This window comes from Pipra filicauda, unplaced genomic scaffold (assembly GCF_003945595.2).
Source record: "Pipra filicauda isolate LSUMZ 115617 unplaced genomic scaffold, ASM394559v2 scaffold268_size1050017_pilon, whole genome shotgun sequence".
NCBI classification, from domain to species: domain Eukaryota; kingdom Metazoa; phylum Chordata; class Aves; order Passeriformes; family Pipridae; genus Pipra; species Pipra filicauda.
This window is the reverse complement of record NW_024104385.1, coordinates 80,032-105,810: the sequence shown is the minus strand read 5'-3', so window position 1 is coordinate 105,810 and position 25,779 is coordinate 80,032. Positions and strand designations below refer to the sequence as shown.

Genomic DNA, 25,779 nt, shown 5'->3' with positions numbered 1-25,779 from the left:
GCACCAGGAGCGTGCCCGGCGGCTCCCTGCCTGTCTCTGCTTGGGGAAGGAGGAGGATGTGAGGTAACAGCTCTGGGATCAGCCACTGGAGAAGCCCAGACCCCACTACACATGCCTTCTTTGGACCTGGGATAGCAGAGGAGTGGTGTTCCTGTGTATCAACAGGGCTTGCTTGTGGCATAAAAGTAGTATTTTATATCAACTACAGGGGTAAGACTGTGATGGATGGGTAGCTGAAGATCTCCATTCTGCCACGGAGAAGAGGCTTCTCCTCAGGGCTCTGCTGCCAGGTTAGGGTTTCTCTGGGCAGCCTAGACACATGTTGTCCCCGAGAGCAAGATGGTTTCTGGCTGCAGGATGTGGTCTCAAGGCTGAGATGTGTGGTGGGGACAGAAGCAGAGTGACAGAATGTACTGTGGAGCTACCTGTTGTCTCAGGTCTGTGGGTGATGGTGACTTCTGCCCCTCTGCCTGTCAACCCAGCCTCTTTCAGTCCTGTGAACATTCCCTTCCTAAAGTAAAAGATTGAAACACTATAATTTAATGTAATGCTTTTCAGCTCTTCTCCTCCCTGCATTTCAGCTGGTGCTGGTGTGAGTTCTGGTGTCCAAAGCTGATCACCTCCCTGGCAGATAGGCTCCACACTAGGTCTTCAGTGAAACTGCTCTTAAAGCATGGATCCCTTTCTAGGCTTTGAGTAGTATCCACTTGCAGTGATCAGGGAAGTCCTCCTATTGTTTTTAACTGTAAAATGTGCCAGGTTGGAATAAATGGATCAAGGCAAGACAAACCTGCCTGTGCTCTCTCTGGAGAGCGGTTTGCCTTGGCTGGATAGGTTCAGGGCTGAGACATAATGCTGGGTGAGGAAGGTGAGGAACAGCAGCTCCCCTGTGCCTTCCCACACTGGACCAGCCAGCCCAGCTTGCTCCCACATCTGGCCTTTCATGTTTGTGGAGAGACTGAAGTGATGTGTGCTCCAGCAACGTGCCCAAGGTCACACAGCACAATAAATCAGTGTCTCATCGGGGATGAGAATCCAAGATATTTCTGTAGCCCCTCCAGCCATCACCAAGTCCTCTGCTATCACAGCCAGAATACACAGCTTTGTATGCCTGTGGCACCCTTTTGAAGTTAAGCTGTGGATAAATAGGGAGACAGCAACACTTTCTGGGCAATTTTTTGTTTTTTTTTTTTCTTTCTATTTTGCTCAAGTACTTGAAATTAACAGAATCAAAGTATAAGATCATGGGCTTTTAGAGCTTGGTGCAGGTTGTTCTGTGTGCAGGGCTCAGGGCATCCTGCTCTCAAGCTGCTGTAAAGGCAGCTGCCAAAACGGAGACTTCCTCCCCTCCACCCAGAGCCACGCTCCACACCACCGTGTCACTGCTCTGATGTAGAGAAAAAGCCGATCTTTTACCCATAGATTTTTCAATTAATTGGCTTCTTCTCCTTTAAAAAAAAAATCCTCTTTCGGTGTTATTTTTCTTTTTTTTTTTTTTTGAGGTCTGCCTTTTACTCGTTTATTCTCTGTAAGTGTTAAGCTGCTCATATTTTGGTGCATTGTGTTATGTGCTGAGAATTTTTATCAGCCGCCCTAGTGCTCGAATGTGGTGGAAATACCAATGTGTCTGAGGAGCGGAGGTTATGCACACAGATGTACAGAGCATCAAAATGAACGGTTTGCAGACAGACGGGGAGGAAACCCAGGCTGAGTCTGCACCTTTGCCACCTTCGATCCATCAAACCGGCACCGACCAAGCGCGGTCTCGTATGGGTAACGGCATTAGTGCTTTAATGCTGCTTTGTGTGTGTGTAGGTTATGGTAGGAAGGAAGGTAGATCTTTGCGTAGGGAAAGGTTGTGCTTTAAGAGGGCCAGCTGAAATTACAAGCTCTTATCAAATGAAGGAAAAGCCAAGACTGAAAAGCAGCCAGGATCCTGTGGTGTTCAGCAGGAGCCACGGTCGGATGCTCAAAAAAGGCTGGGGATGGTGAAACTGCTGGATTTTATTTCCAGCTTTGCACTTGGCTGAGCCTGGCTGCTTCCTTGGGCCCCAGTTTGTCCATCTGTGATGTGGGGGTGAAGCTGTGCAGTCCCTTGGGGTCGGCCAGCAGCGTGGGAATGCATGCAAGCACCAGGCACAAGGGTTTGCACTTGCCTGGGAGCCCTTGGACCTACTCATGGAGGGTCCTTGTAAAGGGTTAAACTACCACTCCATATTTCAGCACTGTAAAGTGGTGTTGGGACAGCCCCAAGTCAAGAGAATGGATCTTTATTGCTCTCGTATGAATAAAGCCCCAGCACTGGGAATGACACATTTAATCTTCAGTGGAGTGGACAATCTTGGAGATTTATAAAGCCTCTGTTGTGTGGGAGGTCTGTGGGGATCAAGCAACAAGTTAAAACGCACATATACACCAGAACCAAAAAGCACCTCCCTTCCTCCCTTTTTCCTTTCCTCCCTCTGTTCCTTTCCCACCTCTGCGAAAAGTCAAGCTTAAATGTCACGTCAAACCGAGCTTAAAACATGGTGGCCTTTAACGCTGGTCACTAAACTCAGGAACCACTGGCTCTGAGGGCTTGATACACAGACAGACCTGCTGTGATGGATTTGCTGCCGTCACTCCTTCCCCAGGTTTCTGATCTGGTGGTGGCAGGTGACACACAACCTGTTGGAAATTGAACTCCAGTCTGTAGAGCAGCAAGAAATGGCAGTAAAATTCCTCCTCCAAGCCTTGCCTTAAAATCAGTTGCTGTTTGAGGTAGAACCACTGCAGTTTGGGGTAGGATCACCTCTCCTTGGGAGTGGGGGGTTGTGCAGCACCCGGCTCAGCATGGTTGGTAGGCACCCCCAGCTGGGCTCCCCTCCTCACCATCCCTTGTGTTCTCCCCACGCAGATCAGAGCGAAGGATTTCATTGCCGGGAGGAGTGCCGCATCCTGGGCCACTCGGACAGGTGCTGGATGCCCCGCGGTGCCGTCCCCAGCCGCGCCAAGTCCCCTGAGCATGGGAGGAATGTCATCGCTCTCTCCATCGAGGCGACGGCAGTGGACGCGGAGCCTTACGCAGACTGCAGCACAAAAAGGACCTTCGCCACCTTCGGCAAGGAGGGCGGCGAGCCCGCGGCCGAGGAGCGGCTCGCCAACCCCAAAGGCAAAAGAACGGTGGACCCGCCCGCCTGCAGCCCCAAGGTGAGCGGCGCCGTCCGCGAGGCGGGCAACGGGTGCGAGGCCGTCAGCCCCGTCACCTCGCCCCTCCACCTGAAGAGCCCTTTGTCCGGCAAACCGGCGGCGCCCTACGGTGCTGGGCACTGTGCTGGCAACCGGGAACGGGAGCCCTTTGGGAACAGTGGCCCTTCCCGGCCGACGGAGGCAGAGCCCCGGGGGGCGGACAGCGAGAGCAGTGGGCAGGAGGGCAACCCGCTCCTGCAGGAACGCCGGGAAAAGGACTCGCCCGGCGCCCGGAGACTAAAGGACATCGTCCTCTGAGCAGCACCCGGCGACAGGAGGATGAGGATGCGGATGAGGATGAGGGACCGCAGGACTCCCAGCGCAGATTGTTTTTATTGCTTACCAATGGTTCACAGATTGCTGTATTTAAAAGCTTTCCCTAAATGTATTGTTTATAAATGAAGCTATCGTTAATGTGACAATCCCACTTGTCTCGACAGGCGGCAGGGGTGTGCAGCCGGAGCGGAGTAGCCGGTGTTTTGCTTTGCCGGGAGGCGGCGGGTGGCGGGGGCAGAGGCGAGACACCCCCAGTCCTCATGAGTGCTCGGTATCCCCTCCTTGGAGTTTATATATTTTTATATCTCAAAACAAAGATAAATTTCCATTCCTGGAAAAGAATTGAGTGGCAAATTCCTTATTCGGACATCTTTAGTAACCACCCCGGCGGTTTTGTAGTCTGGACAAAGTAGCGGCTGTTTCTTGTGTGCGACTGTTCAAAGCGACAGTCGGGTGAGTTTCAACATTCACCCAGCACGAGGTTGTTTGTATTTTAAGGTGTTGGTGTTTTGCTGTGGATACCCCTGCAATTATGAATCCTTTTGCTGTCACATGCTTATCTGTACTATTATTGTATTTGATATTGCAAATTACTGTATGTCTGGTGATGGCAAAAGGCTTTCAGGCTTAAAAAAAAGAATTAAAAAAAAAAAATCACAATCATCTTACTTAAACTTTGGGGAACCTGCGGTTTGCAGCCCCGGTGGAGCAAGCGCTTCTTCCAGCCCCCACCATTGCCTGCAGCCTCCCCTGGCTCTTGCAGGGCAGTGACAGGGCATTACGGGAGGATGTTTTGGGGAAAATCCTGCCTGGATTGCAATTGTCGAATACACTGTGCTGAACTTTTTTCCCTTATCCATTTCTTTTGCGTAATTTCAAGGCAATGCATGGAAAGTTTTTTTCCAGAAGTTGGTTGTTTTGGTTTTTTTCCAGTTCCCAGATTTAGATATCCCCCGTCTCCAATCATTTCCAAGTCAAAGAGATGGAATTATTTAAAAGATCTAAATTACCTTCTCAATTAGACACACACTTCCAAGTCAGCATTTCCCAGTCACAATTACGCCAAGTGTATGTGTGTGTGTGTGTCATCATGGCGTGGATTTTAGACTGTTCTGATTTCTTTCTATCCCTGCATCATAAATAAGTATGGAATGAGCAATAGTGATGTTAATTTAGGGGCAGACAGGTGATATGTAACAACGCTACTAATTCAATTAATGTGCCTTCTTAATGGAGAAAAAATTAAAGTAATTCATTATTTTTTCTCATAATTAAGGACTTTTTTTGTGTGGGTGCAAATTTACTCATATAAAATTGATTTAAAAATTGAGCTACTTTAATAGCCATTTTGTAGAAGGGAGAGAGAGAAGGGATTCCACAACTCTCTGCTCTCTTGCAGTGATAATTCCTCAGTGAGGTATGAGTAAGGTAGGAGGATTTCAATTAGTGTATTATTATTTTTACTGTTATTGTTAACCCTTCACTGAACAGATTTTTCCTACCCTTAATAATGTTTCCTAGAATTTAAAATTGATTATGAAAGGGAAAATATATAGCTCTTGCCAATGTTTGCTGTACCAGCAAGTTGAAATTAGTGGTTTCTAGAGAAAGAGTCTTTCTAGGTCTACATATCATGATAAAGTATTTGTTACTTTGATTTATTTAAATGAAAACAAGAAAACAATATCCAATCATTGTCACCCTCAAAATAAAATTAAACTCTAGGCATTTGTTTTTTTCAGGACAAATTGATCTTGGCTGAAGCCACAGCCAGTCCGAGACAGGTCCACAGTCAGCCTGTTCCCCCTGCCACTTGCTAGGTCCAGGAATTGGGAAAGAATCAACAAAAAACAGTCATCTAATGAAATCTGTTACACTTCCCTCACGGTGTGATGACTACCTCATTCAGCTCCCATCCCACGTGTTAATGTGATGTCCTGCATCCCTCCAGAAAGCAAACCGGGGTTTTTTCCCTCATGTTCTGGATTCTGAGCCCATTTTTCAGGGATATGTTGTTTCTGTTCCTGCCGTGTTTCCTGCCTGTGTACCGTTACTGCTGTCATTTATTTCTGGGTTTTTTTTCCCCAAATGTGTTTTTTATTATAACACAAGCAAAGAAGAAAGGGGCTGGCTTGAAACTGTTGGAGTAACAGGGTGTTCTGTAACCATCAGGCTGGGTTTATTCTGATGTTACCTGGTTTTGTCAGCTCTGGGAGGTTTTCTGGGGGGGAAGCTTCTCGTATGCATTTGCTGAAAGATAGAGCCTGCGATGCCCCACATGTCAGATGCTCTTGGCTTCACAGGGCAACAACCCCATGTGTCCCCATCGTCTGCCCTCCACCTCTGCCAGGATGGGACCCGGCTGCCCCATCGTGGGATGGGGATAGTGGCTGTCCCCCCCTCATCATCCCCAGCTGCCTGGAAAAGCACCGGCCGTTAATTTCTGCCGAGCGTTGCCCTCTGCCTGCGGAGCTGCCACCACCAGCCCAGCATTTTGGATGAAAAATAGATGCTAACTGAAAAGGAAGAGAGAAAAAAAAAGAAAAAATAGAAACATTTCTCTAATTTACCCAGAGGAAACGTTCCTTGCCACTCTGAATAAAAGCACAGCCGAGAAAGAATGTGAAATAATTCTCTATTAAAAGGGGGCATTAAAGAGGTCAGTAAACCCTTATGCCTCCAAGAAAATCGTTTAAACATCAGTTTTCTGGGCTGACCCAGGCTGCAGCAGGGGATGCTGAGCAAGGGGCCCTTCCTTGGTATGGCCTCCCTGTGCGGGGCTGAGGAGAGACCCAGGGAGTGGCCCCAGCTTTGCTGCCTTGGCCCTCTCCAGAATATTTTGGTACTCCTGTCACTGTCCCTCTGTGTCACTCGAGATGAGTTCAGGCTCCTGGGCAAATCGCAGTCTCTTGGTTTTTTTCCTAGTTGCATCAGAACTGGCCATGCAAAAAATGTTCCGAGCTGCAGGGGGGCGGGAAGGCTTTTTGGGAGAGTTCCAGATGTAATTACTGTGCTTTTTAATAACTTAAACCTGTCCTCAGATTTGGTTTAGGAAAAATCGCTGGGATCTGTTGGTTTCCTTCAGGCAAACTTGCTCTGCTCCCCTGTTTATCCAGGAGAGCAGCAGCCACCGACGATTCTCCCCCGAGCATGACGAGGACCCATCTGGAGCAGCCCTGGGGCTCGGGGCTGGGGGGCTGTACTCTTCCCTGCTCCCTGGGGAGCCCCTGGCTTTTCCCACCCTCGAGGCTGCAGGACTATGCCAGGAGGAATGGTGGAGGGCTGGGAGGGATGACTGATGGCTGGAAAAATCCCCCTTGAGCACCGTCCTACTGAGGTTGTTTCCGTTCCCTGTTTGTTGTGAGCTGGAGGTGGCCTGTGGATCACACATTGTGCAGAAGTGAATTCCTTTCTTTTTTTATTTTTTTATTTTTTTTTTTTTTTTTTTACAAATAGGAAACAAGTTGCTTTTGTAAAGAACACACTTGTCTGATGGGTATGTTGAAATTATTCTTGGGGGAAAAAAAGAACTAATTATGAATGGAAAACACATTTGTCTGTCATTGGGGAAAATTGATGGTCTTGTTGCTACAGCTGCTTTTGCAGCTATGGGTAATCTCTGATCCAACCTGTGAGCTGCGGTACCCGCCGGGGAGAAGCCCAGCCGCCCCCGCTGCAAGCACTGCTGAGACGGAGCCTTCGCCAGCATCAGCTGATGTTCAGCTGATCTAAGCTGGGATAGAATCTCCAAACACACCTCACGGAACTGGCTCTCAGCAGCACACGCCTCCTTGCAGCCTGGCGAGGCCGGCGGTGGCTGGGCTGCCGCGGGACTGAGCGCGGTACGTCTCGTCATGGTGTCTCCGTTGCCGAGTATATGAAGAATAAATTGTTGTATATGCTGATATGTATGTTATGTACATTTTCACAGTGATTGAATCATTGTAAACAACAAAATGGAAAAAGGAAAAAAAAAAAAAGAATCACCATTCTGTCTATTTTATGAAGATGATAAAGCAGCTTTATTAAATTATTACGATTCTGTTTCCAAATGGTGTACCTGCCACATTGGGATTTTTTCATCTGATGAGAACTTTGTTTTCCACCTAAATGTGATTTTCTTTTCTCTGCTTTGAGCATCTAATGCATTTTAGTATTAAAGCAATTATTGAATAAAATGGAAAGTAAGTGTTTGGTTAAATGTGCCTGAGTGGCTTTGCTTTGATGGGCTCCAGGTGCTGGTCCTGCAGAAGCCAGCACATGGCTGGGTGCCCTGGGTGCCACCCCAGCCCTGTCCCTGTCCCACAGCTGATCTGCTTTGGCACCCGAGAGGCTGAAAACCTCAGGCAGAACTTTCCTAGCCCTGAGGAGGGGTCATTACCATCCCCAAAAGTGACCCACTGGGGCAGGCAGGCTCTGAGTTCCAGAGTGTCAGAGCCCCTCTCCTCACCCCTGTGAAACTGGGCATGGTGCTGGTCCTTTGCACTGCCACTCCTCACCTTCAGGGGAAACACAACTATGACAGGGTTGAGCACAGGTATGAAACACCTCCAAAACACACTTCCCCACTGAGACATGACAGAGGAGAAAAGACTTTTTCCCTTAGTTTTTCAGGAGCGTGCTTTGGAGGCTGTGGCAAGATTGTGAGGAGCATCCACTGCCTCCTGAATTAGCAGGCTGTTCATGGACCACTCTTACACACGGAGCATCTGAGCACTTTGTGGCTACAAGGCTAAATGCTCCCCCCAATGGACTCTGCTCTGTCAGGGTGACACCAAGGTGGAAGTGGAACAGAGCAGTGACTTGAGAAGCCCCTTCCCTGGCTTGGGAAGATGCTTGAACTGCACAGCTGAGCGTCACCCTGCATAGCTGGGGCACACAGGGAAGAGGGGTCAGCTGGGGTTAATCACACCTGGATGGGCTCCCATCACTTTAAACCCTCGGTAAAGGCTCCAGCGATGTAGCAGGGGCTGTGGTCAGCTTTGGCACAGGTGTGTGTTGGCAGGGAGACCCCAGGTAACAGTTCACAGCCAGCCCAGAACCAGCACCTGCAGCTTGTTTGCACTGTCATTAGTGAGTCATTTGGTAGGTGGGGAAAAGGAGATAAATCCAGGCTGTGGAGGGGAGGTTGGTGGTTGTTTGGAGGTTTGTACCCTATCTGGAGAGGAATGTTGCTGTTGCTGCAGTGATGCCTGTGCCTGAGGAGGTCGTGAGCTGTTACAGCAACCCCAGGCTGTGACCCTGCCTGCCCCGAGGGCCCAGGGCCAGAGCTGTGCCAGCACCACGGACTTGTCTGCCAGGTAGGAGCTGACTCTGTCTGGGGAGGAATTGTCCCAGTGAGCTGCCCTTGAACATCAGCAGTGGGAGGTGGAGGAAGGCAGCAGCAGCGGGGCTGCCCAGTCTGCAGTGAGGGTCACTGGGGGACTGGTTTGGGGTCAATGCAGAGCCCCAGCCCAGGGCCAGGTATGGGCTCACTGTGGGCTGAGAGACAAAATGGGGCTGAAACCGCCCCGGAGGGAGGACTCTGCTTGTAGCATCCCAGACCAGCCCCCATCCAGAACCTGCCAGGGCCCCGCGGGTGCTGCGCTTGCTCCTGGTTTAATACCCTCCCTCCACTGCAAGACCCATCAGCTCGCTGTGCCGGCTGTGGGCTGGGAGCTCGGAGGTGTCAGGTTGGAGACACGTCCCTGCTGTGTTCCCCAGCCAGTTGTCACTGTCCTCTGTCTCCGCCGGCGCACCCGAAGGAGTTGCAGCGTCTCCTCTGCTGAGACGGCTGCGGGACCGCGGCGCTGGGCTTCAGTAACAGCGCCGGGAAGGGCCGAGGTGGGCGGCCGGAGGGCGGGATTGAGCGTCTGCTGCAGACAAAAACGGGATCCTGCTTTCATGCGTGCCTGTCTGGAAACGCCGCTCGTCCCTAGAGGTGTGCTGCATCTCACTGCTTGGCGGCTGGTGGGTGCTGAGGGAAGGATCCTGGGCTGCATTGAGCCCCAGCAAGGTCTCTGGGGCTGGGTGGGGGGACTTGAGTCAAGCAGGTCTGTTTCTGGCTCTGGTTGTGCCATGCACAACTGATAGATAACAGGGACAGTCAGTGTGAAGAGCAGGGTACTGCAGGTGGACTGGGCTCCCTAGGGAACTGCTGCCCACCCAGACGTGGGAGAACCCATCACTGGTCCCCTGAGCTCCCCAGCATCGCTAAAAGAGGGTTCCTGGGGAACCCAGGAACCTTGGCTAGCTGTCACTCTCACACGGAAGAGAGGTTCTAGGGGTGCTGTACTGCACCCCATGGTACAGATCCCCCACGCCTGTGCCCCCTGCAGTGAGGGGCTCAGCCGTGAAGACCAGCTTGATGAAACCAAAGAGAATAAATTAGCAAAGAAAGCAGTCAGCCCTCACTGGGCAAGGTTCAGAGCTGGTTCAGAGACACGAATCTCATTTCTGTTTCTTCTGGACATTATTCTGTATTATATTTGATGTTAAACTGGGATATCTAAATAGAGCCAAATTGGATTAACAAGCAATGACTTATCATACGCTTTGACTGTTAAGCCCACAAAGACAAGAACAAATAAATTGGAGGAATCAAAGACCTAAAAGCACAGAGCAAAAATATATATAATATATCTCTGTTTGGAGCAGATCTCTGCAAACACGGAGTATTGTGGGTAGGGAAGGGGGGGACAAATGTCCCCGTCCTGCCTTTCTGTCTGAGCTGGACTCAGGCTCTGCTCCCATGCCTGCTTGCCTTGGGCAGGAAGCAGCATCCAACTTTCCTGGCAGCCCCAGTAGGCTTCCAGTTGTTTAATTTGCAACTGCTTTTTGTTTTGTGTTGTTGTCCTTTTCTTTTGAACGTGATGTAACTGAGTGTCCCCAAAGAGCCATCAGAGAACAAACACAGGCAGGTGTACAATTATAGAGCTCACCTCTGCTGCCGCATACAGCCCTGCTCAGCTCCCTCCCTGCTCTGGCCCTCGGTGGTGGAATGGACTGTGCGGCAAGGATGGCTCTTTGGGGACAAACTCTGGGCTTTAGGGTAGACATCACACTGTTGCCGGGGGTGTCTGGGCAGCTTCTGTGGGGACGTGGCTGGTAACTGCTGTGCTGCAGCGTGATCAGTCACTGCAAGCCAGCCTTTAAAATAAAACAAGCCAAGAAAGCAGCACTGTAGTGCTGCTGTGGAAAACCCTGCCATGGCACTTTCCATTAATACAGATAAAAAATTGAGACACAGGGCAAACAATATTAACCCCATCACTGATCAAGCTTAAAAGCTTTTCCCAAGAAAAATTGCCTCTGGATTGCAGTTAAATAATGGGCAAGGGGGTGGCTGGCTGCAGAAGCCTCTGCCACAGTGCCGACATGTCCTCCTGCCCAGGGCATGGGAAGGTGGCCGGGGTGGCAGCAGAGGGTCAAATACCAGGCTGTGATCCCTTGCAAAGCTTTAGGACAGAAGAAGCTCCAAATTACCCCTGTGCTTTAGGAGGAGATGGCACACAAGCAGATCATCAACCTTGGCAGAGGCCAATCTATGCTGCCTGAGGGTGATGAATTGTTTTCCAAGGCCAAAATAAAAAGGAATTACGATAATAAAACCTCCAAGAGAGAAACTAAGTGTAAGGGTTTCCAGTTTCCCAGACAGGAGAAATGGGGGTTAATTGATGGGAGCTCACATTTCCCCAAATATGGAGGAAACTGGGGCAGGGGCTCCCTGTGCCCTTAGGGCAGGGTGTCCTGCTCCATGGCCCTGCTCCATGGATGCAGCAGAGCTGGTTTTCCCTTTCTCCCCAAACCTCTGCCTTCTCTGCCTTGTGTTCACTCCCAGCCCCTTTTGGAAGCAGCAATTGTGCCCATGAAGGTGGATGCTGTATCACCAGTGCATTTTGTCATTGCCAGGCTTGGCGGACATGAGCCCCCAGCACGTCGGACCTGCTCACCCACTGTGGTGCTGATGCAGCTTCATGGGTCAGGGGCCACCTGGGAAAGGCTGGATGTGAGGTGGGGGATCTGGGAAGGGGGCTTCAGGGTTGGTGACTGTAGCAGCTACATTCCAGTCCTGCTACAAGAAACCCTCTGCTGCTCTACTCCCTCAGTGCCCATGCAGAGAGCCGGCAGAGGCGGGGTTGTTTTGACTGGGAAAGGAAAAATGAGCAAACAACATTCTCCAGGTTCCTTTCTTTTCTTCTTTTTTTTTTTTTTTTAACTTTCCTGATAAGGAAAGAGCCTTTTTTTTTGACTACCCTCCCTGCCTCTGCTGCACACCGGCTCAAAGGCTGTTCTTTATGTATTTGATTCTCTGCAAAATTGATCTTATTCTCTTTGGAGGAGTTAGGTTTAAATCACAGGATGAAATTCTGGCCACAGTGAATCAATAACAAATCTCCTATCAGCCTCAGACTGGGGTTGAGACTTTGGACATGGAGCTTCGGTTCCCTGTTTCCCAGTGGGAAATGTCATTTTTTGATGGAGGACCTTTTTGTCCTTGCCCAGCAAACGAGTCCCAAGGTCTCCATTAAAGCACATTGGTTTTGCTGTCTTTCTGTTCCAACCCTGCTTGCCTGTGCTTGGGACTGAGACAAGGGCTGAAGTCTCCAGTTCCAAATTCCAGTGCAAAACCTCCAACCCACTGTTAGTTCTGTCCCTGGCCCTCCTCTGGCTCATTGTCTGCCTCTGTCAGGAAGGTGCCTGTGGGTGTGAAGGCACAGCATGGCAATGGCCGACCTGGCTGGGTGAGGCAGGAGATTTGCTCAGCCATTGAGCTCTGGCTCTCTGTACCATCTCTCCTCCATCGTTTGTCCCAATCTCCAAACCCCAGTGTGGTTCTGCATTCTGCAGTGCCTCTTCTCTGACTCGTGGCATAAGGAGTTGCCCAGTACTGTCACCCACAGACATCCTAGGGGGGGTCTTCTAGGCAAAAAAAAGATCCTTTTTGACTTTTTTGGGGTTTTTTTTAATCCTTTCTTTTTGTTGCCATAGTAACTGCATCCCACCTCCTTGAAGGTGATGGAGACTGGCTGGACAGCTCAGGCATCCACTGGGCCATGGGCAGGATGCAGCCCCTGACATGGGAAGGGTAATCCTGGGTCCCCTCCACCTGCAGTGGGCCTGGCAGCCACATTTCTGGGGCTGGATGGTGTCAGGGTCCCAGCTCCACAGAGATGTCCCCACAGCAGCCACGTCTCCCCTTCCCGCTGCCGGCGGCGTGCGGCTCCCCCGAGGCAGATGGTACAGCAAAGCTGTATCTTTATCGGAGGATTCTGAAAGTGTTCAGCTGCTTTTGAAGTCTCCAAAGAGAGCTGGGATATTTCTTGATCTGCTCTTAAATAAGTCATTGCCACTGCTGTTAACTCGCATTAAGCGCTGGAAGATGCCGGGTGCGCGGGGAGAGGCGGGCGCAGCTCGGCACACCGGGACGGGAGCCTGCCTGCACGGGGCACGCAGCCGCGGGGCCCAGCCTCGGGAACAGGCTTTGGGGTATTAAATATTTGATGTGCAAAGTTTATTTTAGCCTGAGCCAGACAGGAATCACTGTGACTCCAGAATGCAGCCTCGATGGTTTAGTGTTTGTTTTGCATCTCAGTTTCTCATTTCCCTGTCACACCCAGTCCTAGCCCATCCCCGGCCGTGGGGGCTGTGCCTGAGCCCTGCCTGCTGCACACAGCTGCTTCTGTGCCTCCCTGTACATCCCCACACGCGTCCTGGGCCATTACATCCCTTCGGAGGACCCTGACAGAGGCGTGCCTCACTCTTTTGTCTTGAACACATAACGGTTGGCACTCAGATATCCTTTTTTTCTGGCCCTTTGCTTGCACTAACTGGTAGGAGTGGGGTTTGCAGAAGGCTGAAGCAGTGCCTGGTGTCCGGGAGGCATTTGGTGTTAACAGAAATGTTGACAGGTCAGACTGTGTTTTTTAAATGCTACTTTTTTGCTTTTGCCTGTTCCCCTTGGACTCTCTTCCCACCCAGCAGCACCTTTAGCATTTATCTCATTTGAATCCTCTAAGCAAGTCTTATCTCTACATTTATTGCATCTTTGGGAATAGTAATTTTCAAGTCAGCTTTCACATTACTCCATATTTGTTACTAGTCCTCTGTCAGGGGAAAACCTGGCTCTTTATTAGTTCTCTGCCTGATACAAAACATTTAATTTGAACAGAAACCACCAAGAGAGAGATACATATTGCTTTTCATAACCAAAGTGTCAACATCTTGACCAGACTGTAGCTGAAGCAATCTTTACCATATGGTGGATTTTTATACTTCAACGTCACATCTGCATCCCCGCTGCCTCTCCTTTCATTCCAGAGATGCTGTGCTGGTGATAAAAGGCGCTGTCTGCGTGTCCTTCCACAACACAATCACAAAAGGACCCCTCAGCAGATAAGAAACTAAACCAGAGATACAATAGCTGTGGCTTCCCACTGGCTTTCTGCTCAATAGCTTTCTGCTATGCAGTTTAAAAAAAAAAAAAAAAAAAAAAGAGAAAGAAAAGAAAAAAAGAGGAAAAGAAGGAAAAGAATAGCAATGAAGGAGCATGTGTTGGGAAAATAAGCCTCTGTAAATCTCAGGGAGGGTATGGCTGGAGAACATGCTGGGAATAGTGACTAGAACTGGGCTGAAACAAGATGAAACTCTTTTATCCAGATTCCTGGTATATGGGATGTTCCCGACAGCTTCACTGAAGCTCAGGGGCCTCCAGAGCATTCAGACTTGGTTTTCAGGAAAATGGGGCTATGTTAGCATTGGGTTTTATTGCAGTATAATGCAAGAATCTGTATTAACCTCTCTCAGATCCTGATAGGAACAGGATGTACGGTTTCTAGCTTGAAAGCTTGTTCAGAGCACCAGTTGGGAGGCACCTGTCTGTATCTGCACAACCTGTACCTGTACGAGCAGCAGGCAAAGGTTGTGCACAAACTGCTGCCAAGGCGGGGTCAGGGCTGTGCTGACTGTGTTGAGAGAGCTCAGAGCATTGCCTCTGACTTCTGCTTGCTCAGGCACTGCCTGTCCCAGCTCCTGACTGAGGCACTGGCTCGATCCTGGTCCCGAACTATTCTCCCCATCCCTTCTGAAGGATGCCAGGAGCTTTGTTCTTTGAAGTGTGCTGCAAGCATCCTCCTCTTCCTCCTGGCAGCTGAATTTCTTGGCATGCCCTCAAAATTGGCTACAAATGCCCATTTTTATTGTACTGAGGATGAACAGGCTCCATCACCAGCTCTTTCCTTTTCTCACCTGGGCTGGTGCAGAGCTCTGACCTGTGAACAGAAGAACCAGGGCTCCCATCCACTTCCCACCTCCACACTGGGCATTTTAACTCTGGTCTTTTCTTATATGCTTGCTTGTCCTTTTTTTTCTACTGCTAGGGCCTCAAGTTTTGCCCATCTGCCTTCTCATGCCATTTTCCACATCCCCACTTCACAGACCCTGTGGACTTCCCTTGGGTGCAAGGAATGCCAGGGTTGGGCTCCATGCTTGGCCTGTGCCCCAAACGCTTGCCTCAGCATTTTGCATGCCGCAGAGGATTTTATTGTAGTGCTTTAATGGGAAGTCATGCAACTCTGAACCCCAAATACACAGCTTTGTAAGAGTAGTGGCTGGAGGAATCCGCAGATAATTCAGTCCTGCCTCCCTTAAGTGAAATAGGATGTTAATACAATACAGTGGAGAATCGCTAATACAATCCTATTTTTATACTAGCACTTTCATGTCATATTAGAAGAAGATTCGACTTTTAGATCTTTTTTAGCAATTTAGCACAGTGAGGATTTCATTATACTGACAGAACTATTGACAAAAAGAAACACATTAGAATTGGGAGGATAATGGTCCTGGGGAAGAGGAAGTTTTGCAAGGCTTTTCATTTAAAACTGGACTGGGCAAAGTAACAGGCAGTGTGCTGAGGGGAATAATCCTGCATTAGCAAAGGGGTGGACTGGATGACCTTTTAAGTCTTGTCACAGACTAATAGAAGTCGCAGATGGAAGAGACTTTTAGGTCACATCAAACGCTTCTTCCAAGCCAGCACAAGATTATTTCTCGATATATTTGATGGTGTTTTTTTACCACTTCTAAAAGTTCTAAGTCACGAAGCTTTCTCTCCTAAGGAGCCTTTTTCACACTGTTTTACTCAGTAAGCGTGCGCTTAACTTTGCGCGCTATCATTAATTCCCCTGAATTAAAGTTGTTAAATCCTGCAGAGACTTAAATTGGATTACTCGCAGCCTGCAAAGTTAAGCACCTGCATAAGACTTTGCAAGAGGGAGGTTTAACAGATCTTAGCATTAAGTTCTTCTCACTTTTCCACCTTAATCTTTATTTTACTTCACAGCCCTCTCACCTTTCCTTTGCCTCATTCAGCTCAACCTCTCCTCTTCCCTCCTCCTGATGTACAGACAGTTCTCACCTTTCCTGAGGTTGGTGATGTCAACCTCTCCTCACCAGGCTGACTGTGGCTCTGCAGGCATGAGAGAGATGGAGAACTGCCTTGCCACCAGCGGTGTGGTTTCTGGCACTGGATTTAAATTGGGATGCTCTTGCTGCACCGAACAATTAAAATGGTTTTCCCACCTCCTGCTCCATGGCTGCTTTGGAGCAAGAGGAGGGGGAAGCACGGGGATGCTGCCGGGGCTGGTGGTGCTACCCAGCAGGTGATCTGGCAAGGTGGTGAACTTCACTTGCCATGGCTCTGTGACAAGAGGAGGAGAAACTTTCCTGTTCCATCTGCTCCCAGCCTTCTTGACTAGGTACCCACTTTCCACGCCGAGAGCAGATGTTCCTGCTGGAAATAGGCTTCTCTTCTGAAGTTGGAGCCATCACTTTGCATTAGAGCCTGCAAGCCTGCTTTCTGCCTTATAGTGCTTTCCCTGCTGACAGGGTGTGAGGCACAAAACATTTTAAATGAAGATCTTTACAATTGTGAACATGCTGCAATAAATATTAATGCTAACTTGTTAAATGGCGAATCAGCAATTTATATAATGGCTGGGGATGCCTCTCCTTAAGTGACACATGGCAGTTGGGTGTTGCTCCGTGTTTCCCAGCCTTGTCTGGGAATGGGTGGAGATGGGTGTTGCCTGTTCTCCTGATGCCCTGGGACATGGTCCTTGATGCTGTGCCACACTTGCCACCCTAGGGACTGCAGCACAAGTGGTTTGCAGGGAGGACTTGAAGCCCAAGCTGCTCTGGCTGGTTCCAGTAGTATGCCAGGGGTGCCAGGCATTTCTCTGTGTGAACCATGTATGAGGGTCCGAGGGTTGCCCTGCAAAGCCCACTTCAGCCTGGCATCTCAGGCATGTTTGCAGCTCAGATTCCCTCTTCCTCTGTTTAATCATCTTGAAGGGACAGATGAGACCCTTCTGTACCTCTGTGCTGGAGGGTATAGATGTGTATTGGCAAAGTTGGCATAACTGTTGAATAAAAGGCACCTCAAAAGGGTGATCTATTGCTGTTAATTAACATAATACATTAATATGAGGGAGATCTGAATAGGCCAACCAAAGCAAATGCTCAGGTTCTGTTGTTTCCCTGGTGAGCTCTGGGGTTGTAAACAGTTTGACCAGGCTCCAGCCCAGCTCTTTGGCTGCCTCTTGCCTCCTGAACAGCCGCGTATTGTCCAGGCAGGAGGTGGATTTTCAGCAGAGACAAAAGCAAGACAAGTTCCTTTTTTAGATTTTAAGCTTGAGTTCATCCAGAGGAGACAATTTACTTCTCTTTGTTGTTTCCAGCATCATTCATCCCTTCTGTTTGTGCTCTGTAGAGGCTGAGCCTGGGATATCATCTGAAAGAAGTTTCTCTTTCAGGATCTTTGATGTTAGGTTTGTTATATGTATATTTGAAAAGTACTTCTGCAATGACAAAGCTCGGTACTACTCCTGCTGGGCTGATGTGTGTGTGAACCTTGCCAGTGAGTGGCAGTGATTAATCCAACAGCACCATGTGCTTTTGTTACTGAACCACTTGCAGTGTGGACAAAGCAGCAGCACGTTGGATTTAAATTGGTGACAAATGGGATGGAGTAGTTTTCCTTGTCCTCAGGTGTGGAGGAGTTTGAGGGGGGCACTGGTGTGACCCCCACAAATGACCAGGCTTTCATGCCTGGGCTGTTGGGAGTGGATGGGCTCCTGCTGTTTTGCCAGGGGAGACTTCCAGCTCCCAGCCCTTTGTGCCCAACGAGGCCAGTCCAGACAAGGCATGTGAAATGCTGCAGTGACCCAGATGAGCCTGTGAAGATGGGCTGACTCGTGGCCCATTATACTGATTTCAAAATGAAAAGCCCTCCACATCCTCTGCAGGTGGCTACCCCCAACCAGGAAGGTTCTGTTCATGCCTGGATCTAAATCATTGCTCAAACACCTGCCCTGCATCACACAGCTGGATCCCTTGCCAGCTCCTGCCAGGGTGCCATTGACTCCAGGTTTGCTCTTTAGCACCTTCCCACCTATGAGCAGAGCAGAAGGTGGCTGTGCCAGCCCATTTCAGAACTCGGCTCTGTGCTCAGCCTCCAACACAAGCCAGCAGCAGATTCTGGGAGAAGGTCTTGGAAACAAGGGCTGAGCTCTCCTACAGCAGAGCCTGCCGGCTTCCATCAGTGAGAGATGTTGGGATGCCCTGAGCCAGGAATGGCAGCCAGGCTGCCAGGCCTGGTAGCCAGCTGATCCACTCCCCTGTTTATATATCTTGTCTCTTTTGAAGCAGCTTGTGCCCTTGGCTACCGCAACATCTGGCGGTAATAAACTGTACCATGTAATTGTGCTCTGTGTGGAAAAGGGTTTCCTTTTTTTTCCCCATTTAAATTTATTACCTAATAATTTCATATGCCCAGGGATGGCTGGGAATGTCATTGTGGCACTGGTGGTAATTTGTGGGGTGTTCTTTTTGCCACAGTCTGTGGTGCTGTAGAGGACCTGATGCCCACGGGGACACACTGAGTGCACCGAGAAGGCCCAGGCGACCTGGCGCGTGGCCCTGCCAGGCTCTGTGTCCCTGTTAGATGGGGCTGAAATCTGCTTTTGTTTGCTAGATGCTAGATAAATAAAATCCAGATCTGTCACATTTGCTGCTAATTGGCTTGCAAGGACTGCTCGTTTGAATTGTGGAGCTCTCACAGAAATGGGTGACCTTTGGCAGCGCTAATGTTTCCCGAGAAATCCCCAAAGCTCCATGCCTTCCATCGCTCCTGCTGTGAAATCTGGTGAGAGGAGCTGTTGCCTTGCTCTCCCATGCCTTCTCCCCTCTCCCCTGCTCTCCGATGCCTTCCCCCCCTCCTCTGCTCTCCCATGCCTTCTCCCCTCTCCCCTGCTCTCCGATGCCTTCCCCGCCACTGCACTCAGCTCCTCTTCAATGACATTGCCAGGAATGCTGCTCGTTAATTAACAACGAGTTAATTAATGAGCAGCAAAAGTCCAGTGCTTGGAATTGATAAGAAAGGGCAAGCGAAGAAAGCGTTTCCACTTTTGGTGGCTTCTGGGCTGTGTCTGCGGCAGCATTCAGGGCACGGGAACATCTGTAGGTTTTTTGCAGGCTGAGCTGCATCCTGGAAAGGAGTAAACACTTCCCTGCAGGAGAAAATCCTGGCATGACTTGGATGGTGATTTTCAGAGGACCCTGATGTGGGGGGCAGTTGGGACACAGGTGCCAAAGCAGGGTGAGGAGCTGAGTGGGACAGCACCCTAAACCTGCCCCACAGCACCCTAAATCTGCCCCACAGAACTGCCTGGAACTCAGCAGGATTTGTGCTTTTTTCCTAGCAGGGTACTTGGCTATTTCTTTCCCGTCCATTCTTGCAATGTCTCTTCCTATTATTCCTTTATTTGTATTGATTTTAGTTCACTGGAACCTGAATTGCTTGGTGTGTAAATAGCTGGAGTCTGGCTTTCCCTTCTGTGTGGCTCTGATTTGGGGTGTAATCCCTCAAACAAAATCTGCCCTGAGGGGTCAAGCCCCCCATGCCAGCCCACCTGTCATGTCCCTTCATCCTTGCTTATCCTCCCAAAATACCCGTGGGTTCTGCTCCTGGCAGGGAGTTTTGGGTGATGCCTGCTCAGCCCGTGCTATTTGTGCTCTCAGTTCCCAGCTTAACCACGGTGATTTACATGGCAACCCGATGAGGCCTGGCATTTCAGTGCCTTTATGCATTTAGCGGCATCAGCTCCCATGTAATTTAATTGTCTGTGTTTTAAACATAAATCAGCAAACTGTGGGCTGGAGCAGAGCAAACTCCTCACTGGGCATGGAGACTGCTCCTGCTGCCTGCCCCTCTGGCGAGACACAGCCCATCCTGGTGTCCCTGCTCCTCAGGGATGTGCTGCAGCAAAAATTTAGGCTGTGGGTGTTTCACTTGGACGAGCCTCCCTTTGGGGCTCCTAATTTAGGTCAGCCTGGAGCTAAGTTCTGTGAACGGTGAGACTGGGAGGTGGGTTCCTGCATCCCCCTTTGGAGCAGGCTCTGCAGCTAGGGCTGCCACCCCCAAAGCCCCTTAGAACAGGATGTCTCAAGGTCTCCCCTTTCAGCCAGTTTTTTCTGAACTTGGCCAAAGGGCTCAGAATTCATTAGGCACTGTGACTAATAGTCATGACTCAAACAGCCTCATTTCCTGAGGAAATTGGGCTAAATGCTTCCCCCCCTTCCCCATAAGTTCATGGAGAGCCGCTCCTCTTGTCAAGGCTTTGATCACCCAGAGTCAAGCATCTGGGTAAAAGGGTGTTTGGGTTTCACTCTTTCTTTGTGCAGCAGCTCCCTCATTTGAAGAGGGTGAGAGTAGTACCCCTGCTGCTTCATGTAGCCCTAGGATGTGGTGTAGGGGATAATGTGCCAACAGTGTGGGAATGGGAATGAGGATGTGCTAATTGGATGGAGTTTGGGCTGAGGGACAGGCTCCCCCTGCACTCCCCTTGGTGTATCCCTGCTGGCACCAGGGGATTGCTGCCGACAGATTCCCACTGCCACAGCTGTGTCCCTGCGAGTGACGGTGGGAAGCGCGCGCCAAAATCCTCGAGGGCTGTTGGCCCTGCTGTCCTTCCATGCCCAGCAGGAAGGCTCTGTGCTGGCCAAGGCCACTAGTTCCCATCACGGCCAAGGCCAGGGATGAGCTGCATCTCCCTGCCAGGTCCCTGGGCTGTGGGGGGCAAACAGGGAGATGATCCCATGCTGGGCAGGTCACAGCTGCAGGCTGAGCAAGCCAAGGTGATGCTTTTCCCAGACATCCCACAGTCTACTGTGCCTGTCCTGCCTGCAGTCCACTACAGCCACTACAAAGGTGGGAGGGGGACTGGGATGAAGCTGCTTGTGTGGCCACCCCAGCAGTCCCCTGCACATCTCTTGTGTTCCCTTCCTGTCCCCCTGGCCAGCTGCCTCCAGCCCACAGGAGTAGCAAATATGTCTGCAGTGAATGAATGTGTGTTTCATCTTTCTAAATGTTTTGCTTTGCCCTTCTTTTGCACTCTTCCACAGAGGATTTTGCAGGCTCTTTTGAATGTACAAATTCTCCTAAGCAGGGTAAATCAAGGACCAGAGGGAGGTAAAAAATAACTTAGGGGAAAAAATAAACCTTACACTGCCAGGTCTTAGCAGATGTATGCCAGGGTACATGTTATACTCCTACTAGATTGGAGCTATGGCAATAAGGATCTTCTTTACACCAGCTTTTTGTAAGCCTTTTTGTATGCAAGGGCTCCCTGTAGTGTAAAGCAGCTTTCCTGCAGCAATACGGCATGTTCACACATGATCTGGGGTGGGAAGGGGCTGGAAGGGTTGTGCTGCAGAGCCGGCCACAGCCGGGCAGAGCATCCTGCCAGACAGGGCTATCTCAGCGTGGAGCCTGGCTCTGCAGGCGACAGGAGCTGTGCTGCCTGTGCGTGGTAGGAGCAATGTGTGGAGCTGATTACCATGGTTAATTCAACTCCGTGATTTTCACTGGAGGAGGTTGGTATTTTGGGATGCATCAGGTGAGTCGGGGTGAGCCAGGCCGTGACCTGCAGGCACTCCCACAAACACCTTAGTGGGCTGGGGCCAGGAGGGCACAGGGTAGCTGAGAGCAATTTATTCCCTTAACTACATTCACACTCTGCAGGCTTGAATGGAGAGTTATCTATTTTTGTGTGCTGGGTTTATGCCCATGGAGAGACTTGTCTTCTGTCCTGAACGCAGATCAGTTGCAGGAGCACGTGGCTTGTGCTGAGCAGTCACCTTGTCTCCCGGGATGGGCTGAAGGTGGCTCTGCTGCATGAGAGCAGATCTGTGCTACAAACCCTTCTATTGCTGTGGCTCTGCTCTTTGTGGCTGATGCCAGCTGAGTCCCTCCTTGGTGGTGCCCAAGGGACTGCTCCCCCTCCTTACCAGGAGAGCTTGGGAAGGCAATGCAAGCTGGTGCTGCTCTGCACCCCGAGGCAGAGGGGCTCCAACGGGGACCAGGGTACAGGCCAGGCAGGGTCCTACTGGGGCACGTGGGCATGAGTCACTCGCTTACAGTAAAAGGATTATCCTTACTGGCATCAGGACTGGAGTCCTTTTGGCCTTGTGGAGCCACAGTTTTTGCAGAAAGAGGTGGAGTTTTGTACAGACACTGATGGCTCCAGAGGATGTGAGAGTGATGCAGAAACTGCCTCCCCCTACAGACTCGTGCTCCCAGTCACGCTTATAGCAGGTCTTGCTCCAGCTTGCCTGTGGCTGAGGGATGCTCTGAGCCCACTCCAAACCCCGATGTACAATCTCTCTCTCACCACCCAGGTTGGAGCCATCTCCCAGCTGAAGCTTTTGCTGTTTCCAGCAGGGCCCCTTGCATCCCACAGGAATGCAGGGAGGGTGGTGAGCACGGCCACCATAGTCCAGCCACTGCCTGGAGCCTGGGCATGGAGGGGAAGGTGCTTCTCGGGCTCTCTGCCTTTCTCATCAAGCAGCTCCTCTATAATTTACGAGGAGCCTCTGCTGTATGAATATTTCCCATAATGAGCAGCAGGCTCATTTTCACACTTTTCCTCTGCTCTGTTTGTTTTATTTTATTTGCTTTTATCATGGGAGATCCACTCTCTGCCTCCTGCCTAGCCCTGCTCTTCCCCCTCCCGGTGCCGCGGTGCTCCCTGTCCCGCGTCCCTGCCGCTTTGTTGGCTCCTTTCAGAGGTCAGCGCCGGCCTCGCCGCGGCGCGGGCAGCGTGGGGCAGGGGGAGCAACAAAGGGAAGCAAAGAATCCTCTTCAAAAGGCCGGGGAGGAAGGCAGGTGGCCAGTGAGCATCGGGCAGGAAGACAAAGAGCTGGGAACAATGGGAGCTCCGTGGAGCACAAACACTTGCCGCTCTCATTATCCACCCATTGCCCAGATGAGTCACAGACGGGGGATGAGCTCCGCATCTCCGGAGTCGGAACAGGGGAGGAATGGCTGGATGTAAAGAGCTGGGTCCTCAGAGCACAGCACTTTGGGGTGGTTAAGGGTCAGTGCCAAGGGACAGGGCTCCTCCGGGGTGCAGGCACTTGGACAGGGACAGCTTCAGCCACATGAGTACTGGGGCTACCTCCAGGCTGTAAGGATGGGGCTAACACTGATGGCCAGATGCTCGCCAGTAAAGCCAGGAGGCAGGGACTCCTCAGGGGTGCTCCATGGTTGCCATAAGGGAGATTTTATCTCCCAATGGCTCTTAAATGGCTTTGGGGTCTGCATGCAGCCTGAAGAACAGGTCCTTAGGCCAGAGAAGTTAAGATGCACTTGAGGCATTTCACATGGAAATCTTCCTGAGCGGCTCCTGTCCTCAGCGGGACCATGCTAAGCTGCTTCTAGGGGGGAGAAATGTGTGCCTTTTGAAAGATGACACTGTCAGGAGTAAAGTAGAGGAAAATAAACCTCTTAGCCAGATGAATTCCGCAGGTCAGGCATTGGCTGCCAGCAAATACAGCGCTAATGACTTGGTTTTTGTCATGTACCAGGCATAACTATTCCAGGGACCTGCCAGTAAGCAGATGAAGGACAGGGGCAAGTTTCAGCTTAGAACACTCATATTTAAAGGTGCTACTTTGTGACTGTGTCATTTTCTCCACCTTCTTCCATTCATCCATCTCTCTCTGTGATGAGCATCTGTTTGTGTCAGAACAAGGGGCTGTTGACAGCACTTGAGCTGAGCTGCTTTGACCTGCACTTCACTGTGCACAAAGGCTTTTCTCTTATGGTGATTAGCTCTGTGGTGCAATATTAAGGCTCTGTCTTCCTCCTTACTGCCTTTTGCAGAGTCTGTTAGGTGAGGAGCTTCAAAGGGCCTTGCTGGAGGGTCCTGCTGCTGTCTGACTCAGATCTGCTGCTGCCCTCATTCCTCCTGGAGCAGGAAAACATCTGACTCAGTGTGACTCCATCAGAAATGTGCAGAGGGAGAAGAGATGCAGGGAAAGATTACCATGTAAAACTAGGAGCCATAGACTGTGCAGTGTTGTTCTGGGTGAGATTAGACATTTTTAAGGGCAGTGGCAATGCTGTGAGTTAGAGGAATGTGGAAGCAAATTTTCAGGAGGAGACATGGAGGTGCCCGTAGGAGGCTCGGGACCACCAGAACTCCCCTCTCTGCCTGTTCTGTTGCTGGCTGCTGCTCTCCTTCATCCTGCAAAACAGCAACTGTGGGCCCTTCTCAGCACCGAATTAGCTGGGAAAGAAATCCAGTGTACTCCCAGACTGTGAAGGTAAACTGTTCAGTGCTTGAAGGTCCTTCTGAGCTATTTCACGGACTCTCCCATAGATGGAGATAGTATTTTTCCTACATGCAAAAACCTTGATTTCACATTGTTTGGGACTCTAGCTTTCTGGAAACATTTGGGAAGTGTCTTGTATGACTCCAAATGTCTTTGGGCTTTCCACTGTCATCTTGACTCCTGCTGACATGTGGACCAGAGCACAGGGTGACCATGGGCTGAGTCCCACTGGGCAGAAACATTGACTGAAGCTGGATTTGAGCTTCAGCACAGATTTTGGACTTGCATAGCACACAGAGCAGATGACCTCACAGGGACCGCTCTTCCCCCACTTATGTGTGACCAGAGAATTAGTGGTCACATTAATCTCTTCCCAATTCTTTGGTAGGATCTAAGAAGGAAAGCCTTCCCCTCCATCCCTTTTCTTTGTTAATTAATTAAATAAATAGAACCCTTGAGCAAATGAAATGTCATTTCACATTCAGGCAAATACATTTAGGTTAGAAATCTAGGTCAGAATGTAAATTATCTTGCTGCCTTCTTGAAGGTGAAGTCCCTGAAATGCACTCAATTTAACTGAAATTGGGGATTTCCCAGTTTTTGCAAGCACTTTATTTTCCTTCTAATGAATACAAGGAAAAAAAACTTTTCTGAAACTGCCAGGGGATACAATCTATCTCGAGTGGCTGTAATATTGTATAATAAAATAAACCTTAACAATACAAGCCTTATGCTCTTAGAGCCTCTATTTCGAGCATGACATGTAGGGTGTTAAATTTGGTGGAAAATCTGACCAGAAGTCAGAAAATCAATTGGTTTTTTTCAAGATTGCTGCTTGATGAAGAGGCTTTGATTTTGGTGCCATAGAGAAGAGGGACCCATGGATGCTCCTCACACAGGGCCAGGGATGCAGCAGAGTACAGCAAATTTCCTGGTGCTGGTGGCACTTCTCTGTGCCAAAGTGTGAGGACCAGGGCTAAGTGCATGGGAAGGCAGAGAAAGAGGGATTTTTTTCCCAGTGCTCCCATCCCCTGGACACTGCTTTCCCTTTGCCCAGCTGAAGTAGTCCCAGCCTGCCCAGCTTAGCTGGACATGAGCCACTGGTGGAAGCTGCAGCAGGAGTGAACAAAGGAGGGAACACATGAATTCAGTCGTGTATTTGATAGGAAAAGACAAACTTCCAGTATTACCCTGGGGCTATGACCATTTGGACAGCAAGAACTACATTAGCACTGTAAATCTTTTGTAGGAAGGTACAACCAGGAACACAAGCTGCAATCAGTTCTGAGGAATTCTATGGCAGGAGCTCTCTGCTCTCAGTGCCCCCTCCCATCTCTTATTCAGGGAATTAAATCCTTGAGTGTTTCTATTTACCACACAGTCAGTGTTTGTTTGTCTCGATGTTAACATTTCCTTTCTTTTTTGTCTTTAATCAGCCGCAATTATTCAGTTATATTCATGGGTAGCACTAAAATAAAAATAGGTGCATTATGAATATTAAACTCCTGCAAACAAAGCCCGGAATTAGATGATTCGTGTGCTTTGTGTACATAGGTTTTTCTGCTTGGAGTATACAGTGAGCCATATATTTTTCCCCCTCCTTTCATGCAATGTAAACCC

The 25,779-nt window shown here is 49.9% G+C and overlaps 1 protein-coding gene and 1 long non-coding RNA gene across 3 annotated transcripts in view; both read left to right on the top strand.

Annotated features, from left to right (window-relative positions):
• PCDH19 (protocadherin 19) overlaps nucleotides 1–7,705 on the top strand; it is a 58,787-nt gene extending 51,082 nt beyond the window's left edge. For both annotated transcript variants that reach the window (XM_027742752.2, XM_027742751.2), the window contains exon 5: nucleotides 2,897–7,705. In XM_027742752.2, coding sequence (XP_027598553.1) covers nucleotides 2,897–3,486 — 590 coding nt within the window. In that variant the 3' untranslated portion in view covers nucleotides 3,487–7,705. The remainder of the gene's footprint in view (nucleotides 1–2,896) is intronic.
• Nucleotides 7,706–8,644: 939 nt separating this feature from the next.
• LOC120323461 overlaps nucleotides 8,645–25,779 on the top strand; it is an 81,182-nt gene continuing 64,047 nt past the window's right edge. Inside the window, exon 1 of the long non-coding RNA XR_005563930.1 lies at nucleotides 8,645–8,804. This is a non-coding gene — a long non-coding RNA (uncharacterized LOC120323461). The remainder of the gene's footprint in view (nucleotides 8,805–25,779) is intronic.